Genomic DNA, 23,124 nt, shown 5'->3' with positions numbered 1-23,124 from the left:
GACGAGATGCGACTCATGATTTCCAAGTTCCATTAAATAACACCAGGGGACCAAAACAACTGTTTCGCGCCATTTTGCAAGATTTGACAAGTTTTGAATTTCGTACTTGACGTGACTAGACGCGTGCGTGATCGTTTAAAAAAAATTGTTTCTTAAGTGTTTAGTATTTCGTTCTGTGAATTGTGAAGTAATAATTATTTTGTGCCTTATGAGAGGATTAGGAATCGTCTAGTGACTTAAGTTAAAAAGGTGAGTTGTTTTATTCTTGGCATTCATCGATTTTTGTTTACTGTTGTAAGATAACCTCACTTTTTCTGAAAAATTGCAAGAATTTTTGTATTTGACTGTTTACTTGATTTTTTATATAAAGTTCTGTAAAAAGTTTACTTGCTCCTGGTGTTGTCATGGAATTGTTTCGAACTGACATAAATCGTTTTCGAAGGCGAAATATGACACGTATTTTTTGTCTTCTACCGAAGAATTTATGAAAAAATTGACGAAAATTTTCTTTAAAAAGTTGTATCTTGGAAATAAATTAAAATAACTTATTTTTCTTTATTTAAGCTTGTAGTGCAATCTACATTACAATAAATCTTCTAAAGAATCTTAAAAAGTTAAAATTTAACAAAATTACATACGTATTCCGAAAAAAAATTAAAAAGTGAATTTTCTCAAAAAGGCCACCACTTATGATTGTTTTATTTTCATAGTAATAAGAGGGCAATATACTGTGATTTTTTTCATTAAACTATATCTTCATATAGAAAAAACTGATTTTTTATAATATGAGCTTAGAGGGTGCCACTCGCCTGGAAAACCTGGAATTGTTTTTTCTATATGAAGATACAGTTTAGTGAAAAAATTAGGTTTTTTCACTAAACTAAATTAGACCAAACTAAACTAGATTTGTGCGAAATTTGACCCCCCCCCCATTTTTTGTCAAATGTCCACGTTTTGAGACAGCCTGAATCCGAAAAACAGGTTTTCAGTAATGTGTCTGTATGTCTGTATTTCCGTCTGTCTGTCGTGAACACGATGACTTTAAAAAAAATTAATCTAGGCAAATTTTATACAAATCTAATACCTTCTCTGATGAGAATGTAAAAATGATTTATTTGCCATGAATAATTTTTTGATAGTTCTGTTTTTAGTTTTAATCATAAAAAATAGCATCAAAAACATGAAAAGTTAAATTTTTTGAAACCCCACACACGAGACGAAAAAGAAATTAAAAGACAAAAGTTGTGATAATAATGTGCCCATGCAGCGGGCACATTTTCACATTCTCATCAAAGAAGGTATTAGATTTGTGTAAAATTTGTCCTCCCCAGTTTTTGTCGAATGTCCACGTTTTGAGATCCCCTGAATTCGAAAAATAGGTTTTTACGAATGTGTCTGCCTGTATGTCTGTCTGTGAACACGATAGCTTTTGAAAAATTAATCTATGAGATTCTCTTTCGGTACACTCTTTTAATGTCTTAAACTAAAGGTCAAGTTCGTTAGCCAGCCATTTTGGATAAAAATTCAAAAAGTGGGCACATTTTGAATATTTTTGAGACCACTTTATTCAAAATTCAAAAATTCTCTGTAAGTATTCATAGTATTAAAAATGGCGAATAATTTATCCTAATGACTTTTTTTGAAAAATCAAAAATTACCAGAGTTATAGCATTTACAAAATTCCGAAAAACACACGAAAATAAACATTTTATGCCAAATAACGCACGATATGAAAAAAAGTCAAGGAAAGAAAAATGTTGCTTTTTGAATGCCCTACAAGATTTCATAACAACTTTTTGAATTCTCTTGAAAAATCAAAAATTCAAATTTTGACAGCATACAAAATAATGAAAAATTCAAAAATTACATTTTTCGGCTAAACCTTGCAAAATACGGTAAAAGATGAATATATAAAAATTGTTTATTTGAAAAAGATCTACAAATTTGTTATCAACACCTTTTTGATAGGATGCGTAGTTTTGGCTTTAATCATGAAAAGCGTCATTAACAGTACAAAAAATCTGTCCGCCTCGCGGACACATTCTCATTGCGCGCTGCGCTCACAAGTTTGAGCGCGCCTCGAGTGCGCGATTGATGGTTCTCGCGCTTCGCGCTCGATAATGTGTTTACCTCGCGCTTCGCGCTCGATATTGTATTTGCCTCGCGCTACGCGCTCGATCTTTCTATACAGACTTTTTAAAACTAAAGCTGAAAGTATCGACAACAGTAATTTGGTGATTGTGAATTCTCTTTTGTTAAAAAGCTCCTTCGGCTTTAACGAACAAATTCTCATCACGTGTCTCGTGCTTCGCACTGGAGTTTATCCCTGAAATTTTATATCATTCTCATAAATGTATATTATTATAATTCGTAACTTGCATTGGTATCAAAAAAGACGAAATTTCATTGTTCCGTTTAAAAAAATGCGTATTCTTTTAAACAAATTTGATTATTCAACTTGTTATTAAAACTTTTGTCGTTTTCCCATAAATTGAATTAGCTCATTTCCAATGTTTTCTTTATGATTAAACATGGGGTCTATTGAGCAGGTCTCAAAACGTTGAACTTTTGACAAAAACTAGGGAGGTCAAATTTTATACAAATCTCATACCTTCTCTGATGAGAATGTAAAAATTATTTATTTGTCACGAATAATTTTTTAAAAGTTCTGTTTTTAGTTTAAATCATAAAAAAAAGCATCAAAAACATGAAAAGTTCAATTTTTTGAAACCCGACACACGAGATGAAAAATAAATTAAAAGACAAAAGTTGTGGTAAGAAAGTGCCCACGCAGCGGGCACATTTTTTTACTGTTAATGACGTTTTTCATGATTAACGCCAAAAAAATTACGCATTCTATCAAAAAGTGGTTGATAACAAATTTGTAGATTTTTTTTCAAATGCACAATTTTTGTGTATTTCTCTTTTACCTTATTTTGCACAGTTTGGCCGAAAAATGTAATTTTTGGATTAATCATTATTTTGTATGCTGTCAAAATTTGAATTTTGGATTTTTCAAGATAATTCAAAAAGCTGTTACGATTATCTCGTAGGGCATTTAAAAAGCAACATTTTTCTTCTCTTAACTTTTTTTCTTATCGCGCGTTATTTGGCATAAAATGTTCATTTTCGTGTGGTTTTTGGAATTTTGTAAATGCCATAACTCTGGTAATTATTGATTTTTTGAAAAAAGTCGTTAGGATAAATTGTTCGCCATTTTGAATACTAACTATGAATAAATTATTAGCGTTGTAGTATTTACAAAATTTCAAAAAACACACGAAAATGAACCTTTGAAGCCAATTAACGGACGATGTGAAAAAATGGCAAGAGAAGAAAAAGTTCGATTTCTAAATGTCTCACAAGATTATCATAACAACTTTCAGAATTTTCTTGATAAATAAAAAATCAAATTTTGACAGCATAAATATAATGGATTGTACAGTTTAAATCATAAAGAAATCATTGGAAATGAGCAAATTCAGTTTATGGAAAAACGACAAAAGTTGCAATAAAACGTGAAATAACAAACAAATTTTTAAAAGAATGCGCATTTTTTTTAAACGGGATAATGAATCTTCGTTTGTTTTAATACCAATGCAAGTTGCGAATTATAATAATATACATTTATCGATGTCGATACTTTCACCTTTAGTTTCAAAAAGTCTATGCAGAAAAATCGAGCGCATTATGTAGCGTGAATTACGAGAACCAACAGTCCAGCGCCCTAGGCGCACTCGAACTTTTGAGCGCAGCGAGCCGCGCGCCCAGGGCGCGACTGGAATGCACCCGCGCCGCGGGTACATTTTTTTGTTTTGTTTTATTAGAAACATAATTTTTTTAACTGATAATTTAATTATTCTATTTTTTATTGGAAATTTATCTCTTTTGTTGAGGATTAGTTGAGAATTCATGTAATTTATAGAAAATTCGTCTTTTTGATATAAAATTAATCTTCTTAAATGAAAATTCATCTTTTTGGTTAAAAATTCAACTACTTGATTGAAAGTTAACTCTTTTTTTAAAGGCACACTTTTGGTTGAACATTCATAACTTTGATTAAAAATGTATCTATTTTGTTGAAAAGTATTTTTTGCATTAAATTTTTTTTTAACTTAAAATGGAACTATTCCATTTTTAAATGAAAGTGTATGGTTTTACTTAAAAAATCATCTGCATATTTGGTTCAAAATTTGTCTTTTGTGTTAGAAAATTAATTTGCTTGGTTGAAAATTCATTTTTTTGGCTCAATACTAAACAACTTGGTTGAAAGTTAAACTGTTTTTTTCTTTAAGTAAATTTTATTTTTGTTAAGCATTTATAATTTCATATCAGCCAATTTTGTTGATGAGAAAGTTAACTATTCCATTCTTTATTTAAAAACATATATTTTCATTTATAAACTCAATTTTTGTTTTTGAAAATTCATATCTGATGTTGAAAATCCGTCTTTTTGGTAGGAAATTAATTTTATTGATTGAAAACTCATCTTTTTAGTTAAAAAGTAAACTATTTATATTAAAATTCATCAGTTTAGTTGAAAATTCATCTTTTTTTTTGTTGGAAAATGAACTATTTCATTAATTTTTTTAAAACTTTTTTTCAACTGAATTGAACTATTCCATTTTCTTTTGTTTTTCTTTGTTTTTCATTTCTGATGAAGGCCCACAGATGAGGCCAAAACATCAATAAAAAGGGAATTTAAACTCGATTTCTCTCGTATTTTTGAATATTCCACTTTTTGTTGAAAATTTGTCTAACTTGGTGAAAATTAATCTTTGTTCAAAATGCATGTAGAAGATTCATATTTTTAGTTGAAAATTCATCACTTTGGTTAAAAATTTCACTATTCCATTTTTTGTTAAAAATTGATCTGTTTTTTGAACATTTTTTTAAATAGAAATTAATATTCTTGATAGAAAATTCTACTATTCCAGTAGAAGATTTTTTAGTTCGAAATTCATATTTTACTTGAAAATTAAACTATTATGTTGAAAATCCGTTTTATTTTTCAAAAATTTGTTCAACTGAAAATTGAACTTTTCTATTTTTGCTTGAAAATTTATATTTTGTTGTCGAAAATTTAACGATTTGATTGAAAATTGATGTATTGCGTTAAAAATTCTTTTTTTGGTAGAAAATCAATATTATTTATTATTTTGATAATTCGATGGCGATGAAATCTGTAAGAATGTCTTGTGATATAATTTTCCAAACCTTTATAAATTAAACATATTATTTAAATCCCTGGAAACTTTTAGCATTACGATATAACTTATCCTTTAATAAAGTTACTTTCACAAATGAAAAACACAGCTCCTTAATTTTACACATGAAGTGTACTATTTTCACACGTTCAGATATTCACAAGGACTGAAAAAACATTCATAATAAACTCGTGAAATTAATTGTTAAAAAAAGCCAAAATTTTTGAGTGCCTCTGTAATTTAAAAAATTAATCCTTCAGGATTTTTCTTTTTTCGTCAAAATTATATAGTCCCGATGTTAAATTTCGAAAAATTATGAAACAATTTAGAATAATTGTGTTATAAGTTTCGTAGATTTAAAATACTTTTAGGAAAATTCAGTTACAAGTTTCGTAATTTTCAGTTACAATTATGGAAATTATGCCGTTACATGTAACAGAAAATTACAAATCTTCTTTCGTGATTTAACGCAAATTCACGAAATTTAAGATGCATATCAGATCTTTTAGATTTTAAATTAGAAAATTTGATGATTTTTGTTTTGATTCATTTTACTTTTTTATTACAGTCTTTTATATTTTTTCCCTGCATTTTCTTCGAGTAAACTGTTGCTCATCATAAAAAATAAGTTCTTCTGTATGAAGGAATCGTTTCACAAGGACGAAATTTCCAGAATATTTCTCTCATATAACAATGAATTTAAAAAAATCAAAGGTGGACTTTTTGAAAAAATTAATTTTTTTGTTTTCTCGCCAAATTTATGCCATTTGGGTATTTAAAAAAATTCAAGTTTCTTCAATGAAATTTAAAGAGTGTAGGTTACACTACAATCTTCCACAATCAATAGAAGACGTTGCCAATTTGTTCCTAAAATACAGCTTTTCAAGTTAGTTGTGCCAAAAATCAGGCCTCTGGAAGAAAATAATTTTCTGTAATTTTGTGAATGGAAATTATAATATCAGTCATGATTTATGAGGGAAAAGGCATGATTTTTTATCAAATAATTTAAAACTTACGAAAAGTAATTATTTTAACGATAGTTTTTGTAATTGAATCTTTTCTTATTGTCGCTGTTTACCAATTTCTTAAAAATGGGTGAGTTTTAAACGTTTAATCAACAATCATGGCTTATTTTTTCTGGAAAAGTTCCCTATCACAGGAGTGTTTGCAATTCAAAAAATAAGTAAATAATCTTTAAATGTAATCATTTTTTAGAAACATATTCTCTAAACAAAAAATGGTTTTGATGATTTGAGCCACAGAAAAATTTTCTTTAAAAATTAGAAACAGCAGAGGTGTTGAGAATATTTTCCCTACAAAATAAAACCATCATTTATTAAAATCCAATAGTTTTTCAAAAATGGTTAAGAAGCAATATTAACCCTTCATCACACAGGTTTCTTTTGCTTCTTCCGCCATACAGGTGGGTCGTTTATGTCCGCTTGTTCTTTTTTCTATCTGACAAACTTTAAAAAATGTAGAAAAATTTATGTGTATATTCCTCGGAGCTTCTGCTAGATGTTCCAATTGTTTTTATAATTAAATATGTAACTTTTTTCAAAAAAAATATAAATATAAAATATAAACCAAAACTTAAAAAAAAAGGAAAATTTAGTTTAAAAAATCATCATTTTTCCATAAATAAATATTAAGAAACTGTACTTTAGGTATTTTAAGATTAAATCAGGACCTTTCGAGAAAAATATAGTCCAATGCCTTCCAGTTACAAAAAGTATATTTATTTGCACGCTTGAAAATATGGTAATTTGTTTGTAACTAATGAATGAAAAATCCACTTATTTTTCAGAAATAAATATGTATTATATAATCATTTAAGTTTCATAAGAAACTTGGTTAAAAAGTCTTAAAAAATGATATAAGAGTAAATAATTCAAACAAAAATATGGTACGACGTCTTTTATCATCCTTAGATGATAAACGACCCACCTGTGTGGGTTAAGAAAAAATTAAGAAAAAATGTAATTCGAAAACACATTATTATTTTTATTATTTTCTAAGTTTAAAAAATTTTAAATAAAAAATCATGTTTTCTTCGTCTGAAATGACATCTATTCATTATTTCTGAAAAATGCCAAATTTTATTGCGTGATAGAAGGGTAGAAGTGCAGGTAAGTCAAAATGCATACTGTCTTTAAAAATCTCTTTATTTCCTTCTTTTAACTGAAATGAGCGATACAATATTTTTTTCGATTCATGTGTTAGATACTTAAACAGGGAAATATTGTAAATACAAATTTTTCAACTCCAGTCTATCATCTATCAATCTAAATCTTTAATTATTTGAAAAAACTTTGGAATATTTTCCAAGACTAATTATACTTCCACGATAATTAAAAAAACTGTGCAAGTATCGTGAAAAACTTAACAAAATCCTTGAGAAGTACATCTTGTGCTTGAAATGAATCTCAAGCATTTAGACTAGAATCATTTATATTTTTCTTTTAAGCCTTTCCATAATAAAGATAAATACACTCTTTTTTAGGTACATCAATTAAATTATTTAACGAATGAATTATAATATCAGTAACATAGATACTAATCTTTCTGCAGTACCTTTTTATATACTAAACGATAGCTATATTCGATAGGTTTATCTTTTTTTTTCTCCTGATCATTAGTTTTTCATTTAAGTGATGGAATCCGTTGGACAACATCAATGATGTGCAAGAATTAGGGATAAGTTTGCAAAAATGTCTAGGGAATGTTTCTTTTCAAAGCTCTTGATTGCTTATTACTTCTTTATGTATAGTTTTCGTTCAAAAACTCTTTATCAGCCTTATTTAAAAAAAATTCTATGTAACGTTAAATCTTTAAATTAAAAGGATAGATGTCCTACGGAGAGGAAGAATTGCCAAAGTTTCATTAATAAAGCTAAGTTAAGAGCTAGGATATTATGGAATGAAGAAGATCAACATAATCCTCCTTCGTAGTCGTCCTCCTCTTCTTGATTGGCTGGTTCAGAATGAACTGGTGGTGAACTCGATTCTGCCACTGTACTCGATTCTGCTACTGGACTCGAATCTGCTGCTTTAGCTTGGGGTTCTCTGGTTTCTTCTAACAAACCTTCTTGGTTTTCCTAATTGTTATCAAACAAATTTGTAAATCAAAAAGTCAGGGTATTTTTAAAAATTGAAAAGAATTTTCAAGAGCTTTCAAAAGTTTCAGTCGATATAAAATGATTTCATAGAATTTGAAATATTTTTCGTGCATTTTAAAAGATTCCGAAGAATTCTCAATAAATTTCCAAGGATTTTAGAGTAATTTTAAAACATCCAAGGAAATTTTAAGAGCTTTCCAAAATTCAACGGTATTTTAAATGATTCCAAGGAATTCTCAAGAGATTAAACACAAATTGAATGGGGTTTAAAGAGTTTACTGCAATTTCAGAAGATACGGAACAATTATATAGAATCTGTAACGTTTTATCATCACTTAGAATATTTTAAGAGAAATTTATAAAATTTCGGAGAATATAAACGATTTTAAGGAATTTTCAAAGCCCTCAAGTTATTTATAAACAATTTTCAGGATATCAAAAAATATCAGAAGATGAATGTAATTTTACGGGATTTTATAATATTTTATTGGATTTCAAAGAATTTGAGAGATTTGAGGTTCATATTTTGAAAAGATACCAACAAATTTTTAAGAGAATTAACAAATTTCTAGGGATTTCGAAAGGATTTAAAAGATTTAAAAGTTTCTTTTTTGAAATTTCAAGTAATTTTCAAGATGTTTACAAAATTACAAAGCACTTTCAAAACTTTTAAAAACGTCCAAGGAATTTTAAAGGATTTGGAATATATATTTGGGAGCTTAAAAAGATTCTAAGGCATTTTCAAAGGATTCGAAATTTTTCAAGGAATATCCAAAGATTTGAAGGAATTCGATAGATTTTATGGTATTTTAAAAGATTCCAAGGAATTTTTAATTGATTTTAATAATTTAAAGAAATTTCAAAGAATTTGAGTTTTTTTTTACTTGCAAGAAATTTTTAAGATGATTAACAAATTTCAATGAATTTAAAAAGATTTTAAAGATTTTAGGACATTTTAAATAAATTTTCCTAGGATTCCAAGAAATATCGTAAGATTTTATGGGATTTTCATACTTTTTAATGCACTTTAAAGAATTTAGTCACAAAAATTGAGGGATTTCGTACGATTTCAAATATTTTAAAATATCTGAAAATATTTCCAAAGCTTTTTAAGAAATGTTGAAAGATTCCAAAGATTTTTCAGTTGATGTCAATAATTTTAAAGGATTTCAAAGATTTTAAGGTATTTTTAAACATTCCAAGGAATTTAGAAGAGAATTACAAAATTTCAAGGGATATACAAGATTTTTTAGGATTTAAAATGTCACACGGTATGATTTCAAGAGATTTGAAATTTAGCGAAAATTGAGGAATTTCGCACTATTTAAATGATTTTTAAAAATATATCCAGGTATTTCCAAAGATTATAAAGAATTTGATAAATTTTCGGATATTTTAGAAGATTCCAAGGAGTTTTCAATTTATTTCAATAATTTGAAGGGATTTCAAACAATTTGAAACATTTTAGGGTATTTTTTTTTTTAATTCTAAGGAATTTTCAAGATAATTAAAAGACTTCAAGGTAATTCCAAAGATTTTACAGGATTCCAAATATCTTAAGAGTATAAAATTTTTTTAAATATTTCAGATATATTTTTAAATTCCAAATAATGATATTTGATGTCTAAAGATTTGTAAAAGTTTGAAATATTTGAGGATGTTTTAAAATATACATAATATTATATTATATAAATAATATTAAATAATATATAATAATAGCAACATTACAATATTACAATATTACATTATTATTTATTATTATTATTAAATAATATTAAAATATTTAAATATATTTAAAATATAATTTTCAAATATTCTAAGGCACTTTCAAGAGATTTTTCCAATATTTCTTTTTGCAATTATTTTGAAATTATTTGGAATTTAACCTGAATTCCTTTAAACTTGTTTGAATTTTATTTAATTCGTCCTGAAGTTCGTTAACTCACCTTTCATATTCAATTCAATTCAATTCATTTTTTCAAAATTTTGAATTGTTTTTACTTAACTTTTTCTCATTTCACCTGAATTCCTCTAAATTTATTCTAATTTTACTGAACTTAATGACATTTTTGAAATTTAACAAAAAATGTCCAATTCATTTGAATTTAAGTTGAATTGCTTTTGTCGCTATTTCACTTTCTTCAAGTAAATTAGGCTATGACAGCCCTGATAATGATAAATTGAAAATTTATACATTTCAATTTAAAAAATGTTGACTCCATTTATAAAAGGTTCTATATTAGAAATATTATTTGAATTTTGGTCTTTAAATATTAATGATCAGGGAAAATTAAAAATTAGTATGCGAAAAATCAGGAAAAGTCAGGGAATTTTAAAAATGAAATTTTCCGGCCACCTTGTTAATCGTTCAAACAAGTTAAAATTTAAGATTATATCTTTTAGCTTCTACAAACGAAAATCTGATTATTTCTTACATGATTAACTTCCGCTTCGACTGTAGCTTGACCCGTGAGTTTGCTGGCATTAGGCGAAATATAAGACTCAGCTGCATTGGGTCGAATTCCTGCAGGAGGTATAGCATATTCCTGCTGAGGTAGAGGAAGTCCCCTAGCTAATTTCGCATATTCCACGTCCATGTGTTTAATAAAAGGACTGTTCAAGGCTGATCTAGCTGCATCCGCATCTTCGTTGTCATAGGCTTGTAATAACATTTCCAGCGTCTGAACCTGAATGCAAAAGAACCAAATGTGGATTATCTTTTCAAATCAATTTAAAATTTCTCTCCAGACTCTCATATTCTTCAGATTTCAAATCGAAATATATTGCACTTGCTACAAAATAGCTAAATTTTAGAACAAAAAATATTAATTTTCTTCATAGAAGAATTTTCAAGCAAAGAAAACGGTTTTTTTTTAAAACCAAATAGTTGATTTTTCAGCCTACAAAGATAATTATTCAAACCAAAAAGATGTATTTTCAAGGAAGAAATATTAGCTCTCAAGAAGAAATATAAAACTTGATATATCAATCAGAAATGGTTTTAATTTTGAATAAAACACAGTTGAGTTTAACCAAAGAGGGAAAATGTTGAACAAAATAGTTAAATCCTCTACCAAAACAGATTAATTATTAACTAGGCTGTTACATTTTTCACCAAGAATATTTAATTTTTGTTCAATTCAACTGAGAATGACAAATTTTTAACAAAATGATTGTATTTTCAACGAAATAGAGATGGATTTTTAAACAAGTAGTGATCTTTTCAACAAAAAATATGAATTTTTAACCAAAAAGATTACATTTTTATAAAAAGACTAATTTTTAACCAAATATTTGAATTAGTAATAATAAACCGATAATATACTACTTAAACTGAGAGTTTCAAAAATTAATTTTTAATTTAAAAAAAACCTACTTAAAGAAAAAAAGTTAGATTTTCAATCTTCAACCAAAGAAATGAAGTTTTGAGAAAGTTCTCCAACCTGTTTCATCCCAAATTGTTTTTAATTTTAAATAAAAACTTTATTAGTTTAACTCAAAAAGACACACTTTTAACTAAATCGCTGAATCCTCGATCAAGAAGATTAAATTTCTATAAAAAAGATTAATTTTCAATGAAACAAAGAAACTGAAATTTCAACAAAATAAAGAGATTTTTTTAACGATAAATGAAAGAATTAAATTTTCAGTTGAAAGAATTAATTTTCTATACATAAAAAGAAACTTTTTTTTAATCAAACAGATGAATCTTTAACCAAAGAAATTAAATTTAAGAAAAAATACTTCGACCAAACAGTTAAATTTTCAACCAAAGGAGATTTATTTTTAAACTAAAAAGACAAATTCAACTCAGAAAGATTTTTTAGTCAAGAAGGAAAAAAAATGTCAACCAAATAGTTATTTTAAAAGATGCCAAGGGGAATTTATATGATAGCTGAAAATTTCAATGATTTCAAGGAATTTTAAAAGCCTTCATCGCATTTTAATTCATTTCCCAGAATTTCAGGAAATATGATTAGATTGCATGTGATTGCACGGGATCTTACAATATTCTAATGGAGTTCTAGTAATGTATTTCAAAAACTTGACGGATTTCGTAAAATTTCAAAAATTTTCAAATATTTCAAAACTTTTTCCAAAAATTTTAAAGAATCTGATTTATTTTCGGATATTTTAAAAGATCCCAAGAAATTTTCAATTTATTTCAATAATTTAAAGGTATTTCAAAGAATTAAAAATATTTTAGGTTATTTTAAAAGACTCAAAAACATTTTCGAGAGATGTAAAAAAAGTGCATGGGATTTCAATGAGTTTACTAGAATCTTGGACGATATGGAACAATTTTATAGAATTTATAAGATTTTGTGATATTTTCAAAGGTTACAAGGAATTATTTCAAAGCATATGCAACAAACAAAAGTGATTTTGAACCAAATATATCACCTTTCAACTAAAAATTTTAATTTTGAACCAATAGTGAAATAATTAAATTGTCAGTTGAAAAAATTATTTGTCAATACAAAAAAGTTTATTTTCAACAAAAAGTTACATTTTAAACCAATCATATGCATCTTCAACCAAAGAAATAAATTTTGGACAAAGAATACTTCAACGAAGAAAATTAATTTTTAACTAAAATAAAACCTATTTTAAACAAAATAGTTAAATTTTCAACCAGAAGATGAATCACCAAAGAAATTAATTTTTAACATAGCATTCAACAAAAAGAGACGACTTTACTACCAAAGATTGAATTTTCAAAAAAATAATTGAATTTTCAATTAAATAGTAGACTGTTTAATCAAAAGAGATGAATTATGAACCAAACATATAATAGATTTTTCAATTTAAAAAATTATCTTTGAACCAAAACAGATGGATTTTCTTATTGGCTTCTATTAATTCATTTTGTATTTCATAAAAAAAATCTTGAAACAGATGGAAAAAGAGGAATTATTTTTAAAAAAAAAGGAAAGAGGACAATAAGGAAAAAAGTGTGAAGTCTGCCTATTTTAAAATTCTGCTTTTAAAATTATTGGATATAAAGAATAATTTATACCTCTGGTGCGTCACAGTAGTTTCCCCATTCTTTAAAGGCTTTCTCGGCAGCTACCTGATCACCTCGTGCTAGTTGAACCAAAACTAAAGCTACTGCCAACCGACCAACCGAGGGAACGTGATCGATTTGCTGGTGCATGCCAATTTCTCTACGAACCGCGTCTGCTGCCTGATCATACATTTTCAGTTTCACTAAAATTCTTGCGGCTTTGCTCATATATTCTGCCGCTTGTCGTGGACTGTCTTCTCCCTAAATTTCAAGCATTTAAAATTAAGGTAGTTTTTCGTTTTTTTTTTTAAATTTAGGATTTTGTCTGGTTAATTTTTGTGTTATACCATAACAACATCTGCTGCTCGCTTGTATAGTTCTAAAGCATGTTCAGGATCCGTAGATTCTATCATTTTTGCTCCTTTATCCAAAACTGTTGCGCCAGACTCTGGAGAACCATGTTGTTGGTAAAGAGAACAAGCAGCATGTGCCAGTTTTGGTACTTCTGAAAGAGCTCCCATTTCTTTGCTAATCAGCAAAGCTTGTTCGATATTCCTTAAAAAATTCAAGTTAAAGTTATTCATTCAGATAAATCATCTGTTTTAATTTAAAATCAGGGAAACTTTAAGTAACTGTTAATAATAATCAGAGTAGCCACACAGTCACTTTTAGCTATTTTGTTTACAAATCACATTTGAGTCACTTTTTAAGATAAAATCACTGTAGTCACTTTTTTAGATAAATAAAAATCACTTTAGTAACTTTTTAAAAAGTAAATTAACTAATTAACATGGATCAACCATTATTGAATTCAGGTGCTATACCGATTTCTGAATTTTCTTGAATTATTTTTCAATCTTTTATGATATTTTAATGGATTCTAACAAATTTCCATTACATTTTTTAATTTAAATGGATTTAAAAGATTTTAGGGCATTTTCATACATTCCAAGGAATTTTCAAGATCTTTTAAATGTTTTACGGAATTTCAAACGATTTCAGAGAATTTTCAAAATTTTAGGGTATTTCAAAAGATTTCAAGAAATTTGTATTAAATTTCAATAATTTGAATGGATTCCAAAGGATTTGGTATATATTTACGGGTAGATTTAAATATTCCAAGGGATTTTTAAGAGTTTTAACAAGCTTAAAGGGATTTCAAGAGATTTCAAAGAATTTAAATAATTTTTGGGCATTTTAAAAGATTCCAAAGCATGTTTAATAGATTTCAATAATTTGAAGTGATTCCAAAGGAATTTACAGACTTTAAGGTGTTTTTTAAATTTTCAACTAAGTAGTCAAATTTCAAGGGGTTTCCAAAGCTCCCAAACTATTTTAAATATTTTAGGGTATTTCAAAAAAATTCCAAGCCGTTAAATATTTCAAAGAATTTTTAAACAATGGAACAAATTTCAAAGCATTTGAATCATTTTAGAGTAATTAAAAAAATTCCAAGGAATTTTCGAGAGCTTTAAGGGTATTTTTAAAAATTCCAAGGCATTTTTAAGAGATTTCAAAAATTTCAAGGGATTTAAAAATTTTTTCAATTTATTTCAGTAATTTAATAAAATGTTAAAGGAATTTAAATATATCAGGACATTGTAAAACTTGCAACGCATTTTCAAGAGATTAAAAAAAATTGACAGGATTATCGTGAGGGATATTTTAGGTTATTTAAAAAACTGTAAAGGATTAGAAGTATTTTAGGGTATGTTTAAAACTTCCAAGGAATTTTTAAGAACTTAAAAAAGTTTCTGAGGAATTTTAAATAGATTTCAGTAATCTAAAAGTATTCCAAAGGCTTTTAAAAATCTTACGGATTTTTTTAAAATTTCCAAGGCACTTTCAAGAGATTACAAAAATTTAAAGGGATTTCACAAGATTTTAAAGGTTTTGAAATATTTTAGGATATTCAGTAATTTAATATTCCAATACATTTTCAAGAGCTTTAAAAAATTTTGAGGAATTTCAAAATATTTTTAATTTATTTCAGTAATTTAATGAAGTTTTTTAATAATTGAAACATGAGGGTATTTTAAAACTTTCTAAGTATTTTCAAGAGATTACCAAAATTTCAAGAGATTTGAACAAATGTTCATGCCCTTGAAGGATTTCGTATGGCTTTAAAGATTTGAACATATTTTCAAGTACTTATTGTAATTGTTTTGATTTCGTTTGAAATTCACCATGAATTCTTCTTAATTTAATCCTGAATTCTCTTAAAATATGTTTAATTCTTTTTAATTCTGTTGAATGTTATTGAAAGCACTAGAATTCTTTGAAATTCACTGAATTCAATGGGTTTTTCTTTCTTCTTTTTTTTAATTTTCGTAAAATACATCTTGAAGATTTCTAAACTCATCCTGAATTTAGGCATATTATCAAATCCTTTGAATTTCCTTGAATTTTTCTGAGCTTGTTTCAATTGCTAGTGAATTCAAATTTTTCAATTCAAAACTTGAATTCATTTCAATTTTTTCCAATTCATTTGAATTATCTTGAATTTAAATTTAAAATGGTTTTATTCCATTTATAAAGGATTCTAAATTAAAAATGTAGCAAGATTTAATTTTGGTCTTTAAATATTAATGGCCAGGGAAATTGAAAAATTTGTCAGTGAATTTTTAAAATGAAGTTTTGCGGTTACTCTCTTATTATCCGTATTCTTTTTTAGCTTTTATCGGTTTAATTTTTGAGTTAATAAATTGTCAATGAATACTCACTTAGCAGCATGGAACCAACTATTAAATGAACATGGTTAAGGAAAATCCTTTTCATACTTAATTAATTAATTAATTATCATAACCTGGACCTGGAAACGTTTGGGAATTTTCTTTGAAGTGAGGGATTTTTGTAAAACTGAGGGATTTTTTTCGAAAGTGTGCATATATTTTTTTTTAAATTGTTATATGAAATAGAATAACAATGATTCTTTCTCAGATTCTTCATTTGTAAAAGTAACTTTATATTACTGTACTTAACTATAGTTGAAATATTTATTTATTATTTTTTTGTTATTGAAAATTGATCGTTTTAGTTGAAATTTCATCACTTTGGTTAAAAATGCATCTATTTTTTTAAAATATTATTTTGTTGTTGTAAATTATTATTTTTTTTAAACTCAAAATGTACCTATTCTAATGGAATATTCCATGAATTTTATTGAAAATTCACCTCTTTGATTAACATTCATTTTTATTTACAAATCTAACTGTTCAATTTTTGGTTGACAATTTAGCTTTTTTTTAATTAAAATTTATTTATTTTGTTGAAAATTCGCCTTTTTTGGTAGAAATTATTCTTCTTGGTTCAAAAATCGTAGTTTCGGGTCAAAAATGCAACTATTTTGGTTGGGAAATGAACTATTATGTTCAAAATTGAAGTTTTTTGTTGAAAATTTATATTTTTGGGCTGAATACTCAACTGTTTTGTAGAAAAATCATCTTTTTGGCTGGAAAAATTAACAAGTTTGTTTGAAAAACTAACCATTTTGTTTAGTAGTAATTTTTTTAGTAGAGTTTACCTATATTAAATTGTACTTGGTTAAAAGTTATAGTCTTCTATTAAGAATTAATTTTTTTATTGGAGATTCATAATTTTAATTGAAAATTCATCTCCTTGGTTGGAAAAAGGTTTATTTCGTGGAAAATAATTTTTTTCTTTGGCTGCAAATTCATTTTTCTACTGGAAATTTAACTATTCCAGGTAAATATTCTATCATTTTAGTTAAAAATTCACCTCTGGTCGAACATTAATTTTTGACTAAAATTTAACTATTCCATTATTGGTTTGAAATTGATACTTTTGTTATACTATTTTCATAATTTTATTTCACATTCAATTTTAGGTTTAAAATTTGTGTTGCATTTTTTTTTTTGTTTTAAACTGAAAATGTAACTATTCCAATTGAATATTCCACCATTTTAGTTGAAAATTCATCCCTTTGGTTGAAAATTATTATTTTTTTAATTGAAAAGTTAACTATTCAATTTTTATTTGACAATTTATCTTTTTAAATTGACAAATCATGTATTTTGTTTAAAAAATCTCCTTTTTTGAAAGATATTAATCTTCTTGTCTGAAAATTCATCTTCTTGGTTAAAAATTCATCTTTCTGCTTAAAATTCAACTATTACAGTTCGATATTCATCATTTTACTTACAAATTTGTCAGTTTTTTAAAATTAGTTTTTAACTGAAAATTTAAAAATTAATTTTTTCGTTTGAAAACTTTTTTTTTTCAGTTGAAAATCGATATTTTTGTTTTAGAATCAATTTGCTTGGTAGAAACATTGAAAGTTAAACTCTTTTATTAAAAATTAATCTCTTTGGTATAGAATTCATCTATTCCCTTGAAGATTCATAATTGTAGATGAAAAAAAAAATTTTTATGGAACTTAATATTTTTTGACTGAAAATTAAACTATTTCGTTTTTTATTGAAAACTGATATTTTTTGTTAAAAATTCAACTATTTGCTTAAAAATTGATATTTTCTAGTTACAAATTAAACCATTAAACTCGTTTGCTAAAAATTAAGCTTTTTTATTTAAAAATCACATATGCCAGTTAAAGATTCATCACTTTTCATGAAAATTTATTATTTCCATACAAATTTTGTTTTGTTGGAAAATTCTTTCTTCTTTAAATTAAAGTAAAGTATTTTATTGAAAAATCGTTCTTTTTAGTAGAAAATCAATCGTTTTGTTTAGAAATTCAATTATTTGGTTAAAAACGTAAATATCTTCTTAAAAATGTAATATTTCTAATTGAAAGGTAAGGAATTTGAGGTATTTTGATATATGACAGAAAAATACTAAAAATTCTTAAATTCAAATTTTGGTAAAAAGGATACGATCGATTTTGTTTGAAACAATCAGATGCCTTCATCAAGCAATCCTTGCATTGTTGATAGGATTTGACAATTCGAAAGCAGGTCGCTGGAATAAAAACAATATCTTGGGTGAGTCTATTATAAAAACCAAAAATTCAGTACTCAAAAATTACCTGCGTGAGTATATTCATCAGCAGCGACCTCAAAGTCTGGTCTCCATTTCAGCAAACTGGTTTTCAAACTGGTGAAAAATTCCAATTTGTTAAAATATTGCAACTTAAAATTGATTCTTAATTCTGTCAATATCAGAAATTCTGACAATCGCACCTTTTTTCTGCCTGTCGAATATGCGCATTTCCTTCCTCGATTTTTGACATTTTCCTCCAAATGGTGTTTTCGGTTTCGCTAACACTTTGCAACAATTAATATTTCAAAGGAAAATCGCTACTGTCAAATGTTGAACAGAGCTTTTACGTGTAAGAATTATCAAATTGCAGACGAAGAAATACACCTTGATTTGTCCTGGGATGGTGAGAGGCTTAGATTGGAAATCAAGCAGGAAAATAGGGATTTATATTATCAGTTTCGTCTGTTAGAGGCGCTGATTTGAGAAAATCTGTTAAATTATTTACTAATTTATTGCACATTTTTACTGGTTTTACGACAATATTTTAATTCGTACCTCCTCATGCGAGAAATGTGGTAAATATTCCAAAATTTGTTTTTACTATTTGAAAACTTAGATTTTCTATTTGAAATTCGCGCGTAAATTTGACAGATGATATCACCGTCATCTGGTATCTTTTTGCATCGACTTTTTCTACAAAACCTCTCACATCTGGCGGGAAATACGCCTTTGTCGTCTTTAGTCTCAATTTTATTAGTTTATTTGCCAATTTAATTAATTATTTCTACGTGTTATTAATCAACTGTGTCGAGTGCTACATCAATATTTCATTCTTCAACCATTAATCGTAAGTAATGTTACAAATTTATCCATTTTCCATTTATAATCCAGCAACCTAACCTCAAAAAACTGAAGTTTTGACATTTTTAAGAAATATCAATCATATCTCCTACTAGCTAACGCATTTAATTTACTAAATCAATGTACTGGTTCCAAAGCTATGAAATAGATTTTTTATCTTAATAGAACATTTAAGGCTTATTTTTCTGTATCCGTACATGGCGTTTTTTGCCTCAAAAACAAACCGCTTAAAAACTGAACAACGCAATGTACAATGCTTTTTAAATTAATTTAACTGACATGAAGCTTCAGTATTTTAATTTGGATGATTTATATTGCATTTTGAGATATTAAAAATAAATCTTTTAGTTATATCGTCATATAAATTATTAATTGTAGTAATCAACGAACCTAACCTCAAAATTTAAAAATTAATTTCTAGAAAGAACTAAGTGGCTAAACGCGCTAGAAGCTAAGCCTACGCTAACGTGAAGCGACTCGTAAAACTGCACCTACGCAAAGTGGAAAATTTTTACGAAGTGTAATGATGGCAATGTTTTTATTTTTCAAAATTATTTTTTTTTAAGTTCTCAGAAAACTAAAACAATTCGTATGCTTATCCATAATAAAATAGAGATAACTGGACTTTCAGAATATATAATAATATTATATGTAATAAATAATTATATTTATTAATATTAAATTTAATTTTGTTGAAAATTTCACAATTTTGTTAGTTATCCTTTTTGGATGAAATTTTTTTTGTGTGGAGAATTAATATTTTTGGGTTGATAATTCATCTTTTTGATGGAAAAGTTATATTTTTGGTTAACAATTTAACTACTTGTTTACAAATGTATCATTTTTGGGTGAAAAGGAATCATTTTATTTGAAAATTGAAGTATTTGGTTAAAAATTAATTTCTTTCAATGTTAATATAAATTACTTAATTTTTGTTAAAAAATTTTTTTTTCGTTCAAAATTCAACTATATTTTATTGAAAATTCACGCAGTTTTTTGCGAATCCGTCTTTTTGATAGAATTTAAAACTTCTTGGTTAAAAAATTTATTATTTTTGTTAAAATTTTTATTATTTTGCTGATTCAAAACATTTTTTTCAAGAAATCCTCCTTTTCGGTTGAACATTTGTTATTTTGATTGGATATGAACTTTGTTCTTCAGAATTCATATTTTTGAGTTGCAAAGTTATCTGTTTTGTAGAAAATTCAACTCTTTTATTGATAATTCATCTCTTTGGGTAGAAATTTATTCTTTTTTTTTTAATGCAAACTGTGTGCTTAAAAATTAATCTGTTCTCGTTAAGAATTCAACTTTTATTTAATATAAAATGAAGATATTCTTTGCTTGAAATGTCGGCTATTACATTTTTCGTTAAGAATTGATATATATTTTAGTTGAAAGTAAAACTGCTTGTTTCTTTCGTGGAAAATTAATTTTTTTACTAAAAATTCAACTTTCATTTTTTGTTAAAAATAATTGTAGTCGGGGATTCAACTGTTCTTCGTGGAAAGTTGATCTATTTTCGTTGAAAGTGGAACTGCTTTGTAAAATATTTATTTTGTTGGATTAATATTTATAATTTTATTTAAAAAATCATCTCTTCTGTTGAAAATTTAATTATTAGGTTGAAAATTTGTTTTTGCTTTGATTGAAATTTAATTTTTTAAACTGAAAATTAAACTATTTTATTTTTGGTTGAGAATTCATCTTTTTAATTAGAAATCTAATTATTTTGTAGAAAACTCAACAATTTTGTAAGAAAATAATCTTTTTCGGTTGCAAATTAGTTTTTTTGAACAAAAACTTCAACATCTTGATAGAAACTTCCACTATTTCGTTGAAAATTTGATTTTTGATTGGTTAAAATATTATTACATTTTTAATTAAAGGAATTTAAATTTACTAGAAATTTGGCGAACAAAAAAATTAGAAATTTCCAGCATTATTTATAATCTTTTTAAAGTACATTCCCGACGCTGTACATTATCCACATTTTATAGCATTAATTTAGATATTTTCAGATAATTAAATCTATATTTTGATGATTCCGAAAATTTGAAGCGAAATAAAGTTTTGTTGTCATTTTAAGATTAAAAAATGTATCAACTTAACAATTGGAAGTTTTTACTTAAAAAATGGCTTAATATTTTCAAACTTCCAATCATTAAAGTTTTTCTAAAATTGTCAGCAGTTCACTCCACTGGTTTCCTATTTTAAAGCGTTTTAATTTGGTCTTTCAAAAACATGAGATTTTTAGCAAAGTATAACTGAAAATGTTCGTTAAAATTTCTTTTTTAATTCTAATTTCTGCGGGATAAAGTTTTATTGAAATTATTTTTTAAACGTTTCCAATTTAACATTGCTTTAATTATTAAGGCTTTCAATCAGAAATAGTTTAATTGTGAAAAATATATATAAATTGTAAAGATGTGTGAATCTGAAACTGCTATTTTAAATCTTCTGAATTTATATTGGTTCAATTATTAAAAGGCTTTCTTTTTTAAATTATACAAAGTTGAAATATTTAAATTTCATTTTAAATTTTCTTATGAAATTATTCCAAATTCAATCTTTCCTATTTCATAATTATTTATGTATTGGGAATGGTTATCTACCATTTCGTCAACTGGTGCCCAAAACTGGAACTAGAAAGAGTAGGTACAATTTTAAAGTTGTACATTGATTTTGGCATAAAAGTGTTTTTACGATAGTTTTGTGAAGTATAAAACAATGATTGAATACTAAATGCAAATCTTCTTTAAAAGAAAAAACATATAGTTTCAGATAGAATTTCCAAATTATATAGTGAAAAAAGACATTTTTGTCGAATAGGCTTAAAAAAATATAATCATTTTACTATTTCATGTAAGTTTCAATGAATTAAAATGTAAATGAACTTAAATTAATGTATGTAGCAACAAATTTTATCCAGGTTATGCGAGGAATACGAATAATAGACGATTTAGGGTGGCCGTTTTAATCCAAGATAAAAATTCCCGGTCATTTCCCGGTTCGCAAACATTTTTCACGGTCAATGAAATTTTAAAAAATCGAACTCTAAAGCTAACAATTTTGTCATTTGACTTATAAAAACTGAGCTGCAAATGAAAGCACTTAAAGTGGAACTCTTGATTTCAAACTTTTAAAATAATTTATACAAATAAAATGGAAGCTACTAACACTTTTAAACTGAACATTTTTTAATTAAATGTAGTTAAACTGCAAAATAAATGTTCTAACTTTTATCAATTGTTGAGTTCAAAGATTCAGATTCAGTTCTAAATATATAATTCCACGTTATCATTTTCAATGCTTTGAGGTCTAAATTGAAGAATCAATCAATGGATTAAAAAATTTGCAAAATTATATCATTTAAAGCAATTTTGCATGTTGTTTACATTATTGTTTTTCAATTTTTAAAAATTATTTTTGAAATTATTTCAGAACTTCTAAACATCCTTTAAAATGAATCCAATTTTTTCGAAAGTTCTTTTTAAATTCTGCCAAATTCAATTAAATGTCCTTAAAATCTTCCACATTCATTTTTGATAGTTTTGTTAATCTTATTAAATCTTTTTGAATAATCACTCAAAGTTATATTTTCAAAATAAAAATCATTATTAATTTTCATTGGAAATGTTCTCTAATCTTCGGAAGCCATTCCAAATTCTTAAAAATCTTTTAAATTTTTGGTTCGAAATCTGAAAAAATCTACATTTTTGAGGTACACGTTTAAATTATTTTAAAAGTCATTTCAAATTTTAAATTGAATTAAAACTTTTTCAAAACATCTAAATATTTCTTCAACTTCCTTGAATTTTTGAAAAGAATAACACAGGCCGACAAAATTTGACAAAGGTCCGGAACCACAGACCAGACCTAGTATACCCGAAGGTTTTTGCTGCGCTGAATCCGAATCCGACCTCAGAAAAATTCCATCACCCTCAGTTTTCGAGATATTGTAACCTAAA

At 26.3% G+C, this 23,124-nt stretch overlaps 2 protein-coding genes across 3 annotated transcripts in view; one reads left to right on the top strand and one right to left on the bottom strand.

The window, feature by feature from the left end:
* The first annotated feature begins 96 nt into the window (after nt 1–96).
* The window catches only part of LOC117177505 (DNA polymerase epsilon subunit 3), a 25,533-nt gene continuing 2,505 nt past the window's right edge, over nt 97–23,124 (top strand). The window contains exon 1 of one of the 2 annotated variants that reach the window (XM_033368250.1): nt 97–249. The gene's annotated coding sequence lies outside the window, so the exon portion shown is untranslated. Of the gene's footprint in view, nt 250–18,975; nt 19,140–23,124 lie in introns of those variants that run through there. The other variant, XM_033368249.1, reaches the window with a different exon arrangement.
* Nucleotides 7,357–18,707, bottom strand: LOC117177503 (gamma-soluble NSF attachment protein-like). Its single transcript, XM_033368247.1, has 8 exons — nt 18,493–18,707; nt 18,339–18,406; nt 18,187–18,271; nt 16,057–16,074; nt 13,681–13,888; nt 13,346–13,594; nt 10,761–11,012; nt 7,357–8,304 (listed from the first exon to the last, which is right to left on the bottom strand). The coding sequence occupies exons 1-8, from the start codon at nt 18,540–18,542 to the stop codon at nt 8,137–8,139; spliced, it is 1,098 nt and encodes a 365-aa protein (XP_033224138.1). The 5' UTR covers nt 18,543–18,707; the 3' UTR covers nt 7,357–8,136.

Source organism: Belonocnema kinseyi, chromosome 7 (assembly GCF_010883055.1).
Source record: "Belonocnema kinseyi isolate 2016_QV_RU_SX_M_011 chromosome 7, B_treatae_v1, whole genome shotgun sequence".
Classification (NCBI taxonomy): domain Eukaryota; kingdom Metazoa; phylum Arthropoda; class Insecta; order Hymenoptera; family Cynipidae; genus Belonocnema; species Belonocnema kinseyi.
Note: the sequence above shows the minus strand (reverse complement) of the source record. Positions and strands in the feature narration are given on the sequence as shown.